A 9,588-nucleotide genomic window follows, 5' to 3' on the forward strand; every position below is an offset into this window, starting at 1 on the left:
CCTCCTCTATTCCAGGCCCCTCAGTTGAGTTGCACTGGGAGCCTGGTGCTGGCTGCTCCTATTATTCTGCTGGGTATTAGTCTGCTGTTTAGAGGACCTTAGTTCAGAGAGACTGGTTTTCTTTGTCATTGTGTATCTGCTGTTGTCCACAGACAGAAGAATCAGCTAGTGACAAAGGAAGTGAAGCCGAGGCCCATGTGCCCCCGCCATTCACAGTAAGCTCTCTGTGTTTCTGTCCCCATGGTGGCTACCTTCTGTCATGCTGGTTGCTGGTTACAAGGTCCCATCCAGAGAAGTCACAAGAATGTGCTGGAACAGTTCTAGCTAAAAAGAAATCCCAGGCCAGTTGTCAGGTAGTTTTGAATTAATGTTAGTTGAGAGAAGTTCTAGTCAGCTGGGCTACTGTACCTGCTCACTGGAAGCCACCTTGGTTACTGAGTCATTCCTGGTTCACTTGTCTTCTCTCTGCCCCACTACCTGGAGAGTAGGGTCTCCAGCTGTATCAGGAGGTCCTCTGACAGCCACGGGGGACAGCAAACACCCCTTTGAATTCAGCAAATGCATAGGGCACCTGTTCCAGAAGTGGGTGCCAGGCTGGAAAGGCCCCCTCTTCTTCCTGGCTTTCCCTGACTCTATTCTTCAGGGTGCTCCCCAGAATGTGTGGTCCTTGAGCCCCAGATGGTAGAGTGGTAACTTCTGGTCACCCTAACAGAAGTGAGGGTAGGACTCTGGCTGGCCTCTTCAGCCTCAGTCCTTCCAGCACCTACTTCCCTAGGGAAAAGACTCTTCAAAGCTGGAGCGTGCCTTTAATGCCACTACTTAGGAGGTAGAGGCAGGCCAGCCTGGTTTAAGGATTAAGTTTCAGTACAGCCAGGGCTATGTCTTGAAAAACAAAAAAACCCAAAAAACAAAAAAACAAAAAAAAAACCCCAAATAAACAAGCAAACAAACAAACAACAACAACAACAACAAAAAAACCCTCAAACCCCTGATAAGTAAGTATTTAGGAGCATACTTACCCAAAGGCACAGGCCCTGCCAGCCAGCAAGGAGAGCAGGCCATGGGATCCTTCATTTTATCCTGGGCCTGGGAGGATGCATAGGTGATAGACACATGTTACTACAGACAAACAGTTCCCAAATAAACAGTCACCCAGAGTACGGCACCAGGAAGGAGTGATTCCTCTGCGAACTGGATCGTGAGATCCGTATGATCGTGAGACTTGGGCTGTAGATGGCTTCCCATTTTGCTCTGGCTTCTGAGAAGTGTACGGTTGACTTATTTTGGGTACAGGTGCCCCGTGTGAATGCTGTTTCTTGATATGGGTCCTCCTGTTGGGAGAAAGAGGAGTACTGGGGCATGACCAGGATGTGTGATGGCAGACTTGCCACCATCCGAGATTTAACTCTTGCCTTTGCTGACAGCCCTACGTGCCTCGGATCCTGAATGGTTTGGCCTCAGAGAGGACAGCGCTATCCCCACAGCAGCAGCAGACCTACGGTGCCATCCATAACATCAGTGGGACTCTTCCTGGGCAGCTGGTGGCTCAAGAGCCTAGTGATACTATGGCTTGTGCCTACCAGGAATCCTGAGAGTGGGCAAGCTTGTCTGGCAGGCTGGGAGCATCTAGGAATGCCGAGGGACACAAGGGGCTAGTGCTCCAGACACGGTCTTGAGAGTTTTGCTGTTTAAAGCGCTTGTGAGAAGAGGGAACCAGCAGGGCCTGGGGCTCCGGTCCTTGGCTGAGGGTATAGGATGGGGCTGCTGTCCCAGTGTGGGGAGCGTCTGCCACTTCCTCATGTGGTCATATGAGGACATGTACTTTTATTCCCCTGTCCACTGCATGATGTCCCTGTTGGTTTGTAGCTAAGATCACGTGTTGGGATTTTGTCCTTAGGGTGACCATATTTGGGGACTACTGATTGATGGGAGATGTGTCCAGGAAAGACTTGGTCCCTCTGAGCCCTGGAACGCTGCTTAGCCGTCTGCAAGCTGATGCACAGTGCAGCAGTGGGGTCTGAGATGGAGGCCATGTCGGGGCCTACAATGTTCCCCAGCCTACAGTCCCTTCTCAGGGATCCGTGGATCCCTGGAGACCAGGGGATATCTTGTTCTTGTTGATTGCAGCAGGGCAGCAGGCTCCTGCCCACTGGCTTTGTAGCCCCCTCTGCTCCTGTTGTGCTTCTGGGTTTTTGTATCATGTTGCCTGAGACTCTGTGACTGGGGTCATCCAGCAGCAGTCAGGGACTGAGAACCATTAATAAAGTACCCACTGGGCTGGTGGTGAGACCCCATCTCTCATGCCTCTTTCAGGTTAATGTAGGGTTTTCCATGTCCATGCAGGTTTCATTCAGACTCTACATGGTATATCTCCTCTGTCTAAGACAGGAGGGGCATTGTCAAGGCCACCCTGGAATTATGAGTTGTCAGAGTGGCAGGCCCAGAGAGAAGAAGAGGGTGCCCTCCATTTCTTCTGCTTTGGGCAGCTCTTTCTTTTCCATAGTGGGATCTGGGGTTGGGCTCTAGGGGGCAGGCTAAGGCCCAGGCCCACATGGATAAAAAGGAGGATGACAAGACACATGTGGAGATGGGTGGGACTTAGCAGTCCAGGGCAGGACTGTGGTAGACCATTTAGGCCTGCCTCCATCCCAGCTCCCTCACAACAATGGTCCAGGCAAGGGTCTCCTGTTTCTCTTTACATAGGTCTGGTGGCCCTTGGACACTTGAGCCTATCAGCCAGCCAAACTACCTTTTCTCCACAGGCCTGAACTTTGTCGGTGTCTGGATGATGCTATCACTGCTCTAGGGGCTGCTTGGCACAGGGTGGCCCTGGCCAGTGGCTGTTTGTCAGTCCGAATTGATTCGGAGGACCCAGTGGGCACTGAAGCACAAGGGCAGAAGTGTGATTTTCTCTGGGAGGAAAGCCCATGTGGATTGTTTTGGAGTAGAGCATATCTTTTGGTCCAACTGTGCTTAGAAGTAAAATCATTTGTCACCAAGGCAGCATTGCCTAGCACAGGTGTATCATGTGTCTGGTAAATTTTAGAAAGGATGCTGTACGATCATAGACAGATGCTGAGTCAGGCTGTGTCCCAGAATAGCTTTATTAGAAGTGTTATGTCCTACAGGACGGCCTTAAAGAAGGGAGCAAGCCAGCAACCCTTCATGGGTGTGGGAAGTGGGGAGATCTAGCTTACGTGCAGTCAGGCAAGCCAGAAGGCACTAGATAAGAGTACAATTGTAATTCAAAGTTGCCTTGGGTCTTGCCAGCCCTGGGTTGCTTGCCCACACCTGCAAGGTGGAAGGAGAGGCTTTGCGGGCAAAGCAATTGTTAGTTCTCTTTTCTCCAGGCAATAGTCTGTGGGGAGGGTTGACTAGATCTTTCTGGAGCTGGGGTACCTGGGGGCACCTAGTTCTTAAAGTGGCCCCGAGGTTTAAAGTCTGTGACATAACTTTCGGGTGGTAGGAAGTACAGGAGCAGATCTAGGCTCCCAGAGCCTGCAGGGCACAGAGACTTACACTCACTCCTCAGAACCGTGGTATCTTACTTCAGGAAGACTGGGGAGGAGGCAGGGCTGCTGAGGCTGCAGTTGATTCCTGAGGACATCACTGGCTTACTGCCACTAATACAAACTTGCGGATGTCCTGGGCCGGAAGCTTGGGCTCTTCAAAGGCAGCAAAGTGGCCCCCACGTTCCATGTAGGAATAGGAGATGAGTTTGGGGTACTTGATCTTCACCCACTTTTCTGGGACATGCAGTAGCTCAGAAGGGAAGGCAGAACAGCGGTGGGCACAGAGGCCTTCATCCTGAGGAGCAGAGGGTTGCTGTGGATTAACGCTGAGGTCCAGGTCTGATGTCCCTAAGGTGGGACTAGGGTCTCAGGGCTGAGGGAGGTCATGTTATATGGAACTATAATGACAAGAGCAGACTCAGGAATCAGTGAATGATTTCATAAGTCCTGTGTTCTACTTACAAAGGATGCTGTGCCTGGGAAGACCCTCTGACGGGCCATGCTAGCCTCTAAATATCCATGTTGCTACTCTGTTTCCTACCTATCACTTGAGGGTCTCCATACAGACCTTGCAAACCTCAAAGCCTCTGTCCCAGAAGGTCAGGATCCTTCTGAGGACATCTGTTGTCTTTCTTACCATACCATCATGCCTTCTTTGGATAACAACCAAGAGGTTACCAGCTCTAGCCCCAGCGGCCCCTCCCCCTGCTCGGCCAGACTTACCCTCATGCCCATGGACCGTGATGCCCTGACCCATGTTCTCCATGTGGAAGTGCTGGGAGGAGGTGATGGTTCCTGTCATCCAGTAGATCATGATGTTAGTCAGCAGATCTTCCAGGGAGAGCTTCCTGGGAAAGCACACAAGATGCCCAGGCTCAGTGCCAAGGCTCCTGCCTACCCTGCTTCCCGCAGCTGACCAGTGCCATTTTCTCCCATAGGCTGCTTAGGCCAAGGCCCTCTGGATCCAAGCAGATAGCTAATGTAAGTCCTGACCACAGCAGGCAACAATTCCTAAACTCACCAGCTTTCATTCATGAATTCATCTCAGCAAACCGTGTCCCTGGGAAGGAACAGTGCCTCTGTTTCACCACCAGGTGGCACTGTTTGCATCCAGGTACTTTGAACCCAGAGGTGCACACCACAGTTGCCCCAACCTTCCTCCTGGGCTCTCAAGGCCTCTGCTAACACTATCTTCCTGTGACCATTCTTCCACCCCCAGTTCAAGGTTTCAGATTGCAATGAATTAGGACCCCAAGAGACTTGAAACTCCTGGCCACAGGAAGACTCTGATCTGGCTAAGGCAATGAGCTAAGAGTCAAGGGACTCAAATGCTAGACTTGGCCATAGCAATAGAGAGCCCTGGGACTCTGACAGTTGCTTGCCATGATCCCCATTTGTCCTCTGGTACAAGCAGAATGATACTTGGAAGACATGTGGGAGCATCAAAGCATGAAGAACGTAGGTCTCTTACTTTGACAATGTCAATCAACTTGACAAGGACAGGAGCTCAGAAACTGATTGGAGCAGAATTTGAGGTGGAGCTTTGGGGAAGTGATTGGACAGATCCTGAGAGCTCTGACCTCATTATTAGGCAAATCCATATCTAATATGATAGCATTTGGAATGTGTTAGAAATCGGGGGGGAGGCCCAGCTGAAGCAGGGTGCTGTGGGCCTGTGCTTAGGGCTCTATCCTATTCTCTGTCAATCTGCTTGAGACTCCACATATCTGCCTTGATGATCTGCTTCACTGCAGACCCATCACAGCTGACGTCACAGCCGTTGCAGCTGACGTCACAGCTGATGTCACAACCATCACAGCTGATGTCACAGCCATTGCAGCTGATGTCACAGCTGATGTCACAACCATCACAGCTGATGTCACAGCCATTGCAGCTGATGTCACAGCCATTGCAGCTGATGTCACAGCTGATGTCACAACCATCACAGCTGATGTCACAGCTATTGCAGCTGATGTCATAGCCATTGCAGCTGATGTCACAACCATCACAGCTGATGTCACAACCATCACAGCTGATGTCACAGCCATTGCAGCTGATGTCACAGTGATGTCACAATCATCACAGCTGATGTTACAGCCATCACAGCTGGCTCATTGTTACAGCCAACTATCACAGCTAAGATCTCACCATGAGCCAGGATACACTTTCCTTCCTTTCAAGTTCACTGTCCCTTGATAGAGGTGGGGAAAGGCAAGACTCAGACATAGGGTTGAGGGCAGTCAGGGAAGACATCTCTTATATATGACCTTGACTGGGTCTTGAAAGGAGAGCAAAATGTGGTGGAGGGAGGGGGAGTTTGCGGAGAGAAGGTTAGCTTGGCAAAGGCCACAGAGCTGCAGGGGTGAGGTAGCCTCAAAGGCCAAACCTTACTGTCTTGGGGCTCAGGTCTTGTGCTGGGTCCTGAGAAGCCTACATTCTCAGAAGCTGGGAGCTCATCAAGGGGCTGATGGATCCCCATTGTCCAGGAAAGATGTGGCCTTTTGCAGGGTTACAACCACAGAGATGCCCTGGAGTTTTGGGAGGCTGTGCTCTGCTCCCAGGCTGCCCCCTGGGGAGTACTGCCAGGGCTCCTGTGATGTTCCCTGACCTTAAAGACTTAGTCCTGTGGCTGTCTGTTGTCCAGTGGTCCACAGCACCCATGTGGTTTCCTGTCCATCCAAAACATCCAGTTCTAGATACTGCTGCCTCTGAGGTTCCCAAACTGGTTCTTTCTAACAGGCTAGCATCCACCATTGACCCACATTTCTTGGTGCTCTCTTTGAGGACATCTTAGCCCAACAGATAGCAATGTCAGCCATCTGTCTTTATTCCCAGGTCTTTCTGTTCCAGAGGAGGTGTTATCACCTTTCTGGACATGGCAAGTCAGTCACCTTCATACACAGTCTACAGGATCATGATGTCACTAGGGTTCAATCCACATTCCTGCCACCTGCTCACAACCTCCTCTGTAACCCTTCTCAGTCCTGTATTCAGAAACCATCCCTGCTGCTTGGGGCCAGAGAAGGGCACCCACTACTGGGTTTTGTCTCTCCTGTCTTCCCACCTGTCTGTCTGTTCTTTTTTTCTCTCTCTGCTTTGTTACTTGAGTATTTATATCGGTGTGGCCCAATCTTGCTTGTTGTTACAGGCTGCCATCTTCTCGACTAGGCAAGGCCTGAGACCATGAGCAGCTGTGTGCTCCCGCTGCTGTACAACTCTGATCGCAGCTCATGCCGGCCAAAAGCACTGGCCTGGCCACCCACGAGACGCCAGCATGGGAGATGGCTCTGCCAATCTACTAGGCTGTCTCCATAAGGCTGGCTGAGCCCAGACCATCCTGCCATCCACACAGTACCCGGTAGAAATGAGACTAATGCTTAAAGATTATTCAAAGGCTTTATATGTTTGGTAATGCTCAATTAACAAGATGCCCATACAATTGGAAGTGTTATCCAGTTAACTAACCTAGATATAAGTTGTTACCCAGGACTACTCTCAATACATGTGTGGTCCTCCATGACTCCTGCATCTCTCCTCTCCTAGCCCCTCCTCTTCCTCTCCTTCTCTCCTCCCACATTAGCTCCTCCCATATTACCGAGTTTATTGTGAAATGTAGCAGGGGAAATATACTGCTACATATCACCCTTCTTGTTAGAATAAAAAAAACCTTTCTCTCAAAATGTAATTAGAGCACAACTATACCAATTTGTAACAGTAAGGTACAAAATAGACCTAACACCCAGTCCAACATATTGTCAATAAAAAGACTATTGTCATCTATCTTAACTTAAAAGACTATAGTCTTGTACCTGGCTTATATCCTGGCTTTAGAATGAATGTCATCTGAACACCATCCTCTCAAATCTGTTCTCTCACAGTAAATAGCCTGGGTTGGTTATGAGACTATAAGTCTTCAACTCTGTCAGAAATCCAGGATGACTGAATTAACTGAAAATATGGGAAACACAAAGCATAGCTTCCAAAACTTAGCCAATTTATAGAGACTGCTGAACACATGGGCATCCCCTATACTTCAAAACGTTGGAGCATCTGGTCTTCAGCCTTCTGGCCCAGGATCATCTGACAGACCTAGTAATGCAGAAATTTTTTTTTTAATATTTATTTATTTTATTGATGAGTACACTGTAGCTGTCTTCAGACACACCAGAAGAGGGCATCCAATCTCATTGCGGATGGTTGTGAGCCACCATGTGGTTGCTGGGATTTGAACTCAGGACCTCTGGAAGAGCAGTCAGTGCTCTTAACCGCTGAGCCATCTCTCCAGCCCGTAATGCAGAATTTTTAAAGGCTGATCACTCTGTCTTGGCAGATATAATCAGTTGACAATTCTACAAGTGTGTCCTTTTTCTGTAGATGAAAAGAGGCAATTCTTGCCTAGTGGCTGTCTCACCACAACTGGAGTACCTCTGAAGATGCTCAGTCTCTTCTTAGAATCCAAGACAGGGAAGCTGTCAGGAGCAGACAGGTCTCTAATCAAATGAACATTAATACAGAAATGTTTGTAACATCAATTCTATGGACTTCTCACATTTTTGAAAGCCAGCTATCCATGTAAAGCAATCTGGACTGTTGTCTGTTAACTCCTCTCAGCTATTTCTAATTAAAATCTAGAGAACATCCTAACAATAAACTCAGAGCCATGAATTTGTTATAAAGCCCTTAACTCATAGGGTAACCATCTTAGATCAGTTAAAAAAAATTAAAGGAGGACTGGGTCTAAGCCCTGTACCCACCAATTTTGAATTAATAGAAGAAAATATACCAATGAAACCCTTGAATTTGAAATAAAAATAAATTTTGTACCATCTAAGAAATTATAACTTCAGCTTAGTAACAATTATACAGATTTCTACCAGTAGGTTATGGCTATGTAATCAATTCTAGCTATTCCTCCCTGTTCCAATAAAACCATTACTTTTCCTTGGAAAGACAGCCAAATATTAACCACCTCAGTCTCCAAGCCTAGGAAATTGGGGCGCTGACTCTTCATTAACTTCTTCAAGCTGAATACAGGTGATGAGATATTAGAAGAGGGGCAGGAAGGGGGAGGAGGATAAATTGATAAGCCTCTGACATCTGTGTCTTCACTGCATCCAGCTGAAATTCCAGGACATCAGAGGTTTGAGCAGGTCTGCTCAGCTTGCTTGATGAGTAGATACACAAAGGCTGTGTATTCTGCAATATACAATTCTCAAAACAAATTTTAGTATCAAGATAATTTTTTGTTGATTTTCAGGAATCTCGTCTTCTGCTGGCCTGCCTCTGTTATGTCTAATCCATATAATTCTGGGAGATAGAAATACCTTAATCATCTCTTCTGAAAACACAGACAAAATCTTTTTTCCAAAACAGTGTATTCTTGAGCCAGTAACCAGAAAAACCTTTATCTTGACCTTTTTTCCAGAGGAAAAATATAACAAGACTGAAAATCACATCCATCTTGAAAATAAAATCAATTTAAGATAAATGAAGTAACTAAAGTACTGTATGTGCCTATTCTTAGGCCTTTCCTATTTTGCCAAGCAGGAAATGAACCCAGAATTCCTGTGGGGCCCACGTTAGACAGAACCCAAGTCTCCTGTGAGGCAATATAACTTTATATCATCTGAATACACCTGATTTACACAATTTTTCTGTTAGGCTCTCTGCCTAGAACAGCTTTTTATTTATACCATCTATCTGTTTGGCTCTGTACTCCAGTGCAGCCTCCAGTTGTACACTGCACTCTCTACTCTAGAGTCAGTGACAATTTCCCTATCTTAGTTCCAAACCTCAGGTGAAATTCCCCACGTGATTCGGACAAATCTGTTTATAAATCTTTCCTAAAAGCAAATAATCCCTATATTGTAACTTTATACTTAAATTAGTAAGTGCTCCACAATGGAAGCTTATTTATTTGGCTGTCTTGACTCAGAGAAGCTAATGAAAACCTACTCAGAGGGGAGACCCTCACTCAAGTCTCAGAAAGTCAAGACCACCCAGTAATCTGCTCGAGACACCATGTACCGGAGCAATAGCGAGGTTTATTAGGGCGTAACAGCTAGCTGCTGGTCAA

The 9,588-nt window shown here is 47.6% G+C and overlaps 1 protein-coding gene across 3 annotated transcripts in view; it reads left to right on the top strand.

Moving 5' to 3' along the window:
- The window catches only part of Tmem63a (transmembrane protein 63A), a 34,736-nt gene extending 32,447 nt beyond the window's left edge, over nt 1-2,289 (top strand). For all 3 annotated transcript variants that reach the window (XM_028755221.1, XM_028755218.1, XM_028755220.1), the window contains exons 22-23: nt 153-215; nt 1,425-2,289. In XM_028755221.1, coding sequence (XP_028611054.1) covers nt 153-215; nt 1,425-1,592 — 231 coding nt within the window. In that variant the 3' untranslated portion in view covers nt 1,593-2,289. The remainder of the gene's footprint in view (nt 1-152; nt 216-1,424) is intronic.
- Nucleotides 2,290-9,588: the final 7,299 nt, after the last annotated feature.

The sequence above is a fragment of the Grammomys surdaster genome, unplaced genomic scaffold (assembly GCF_004785775.1).
Source record: "Grammomys surdaster isolate TR1022 unplaced genomic scaffold, NIH_TR_1.0 126051, whole genome shotgun sequence".
NCBI lineage: Eukaryota > Metazoa > Chordata > Mammalia > Rodentia > Muridae > Grammomys > Grammomys surdaster.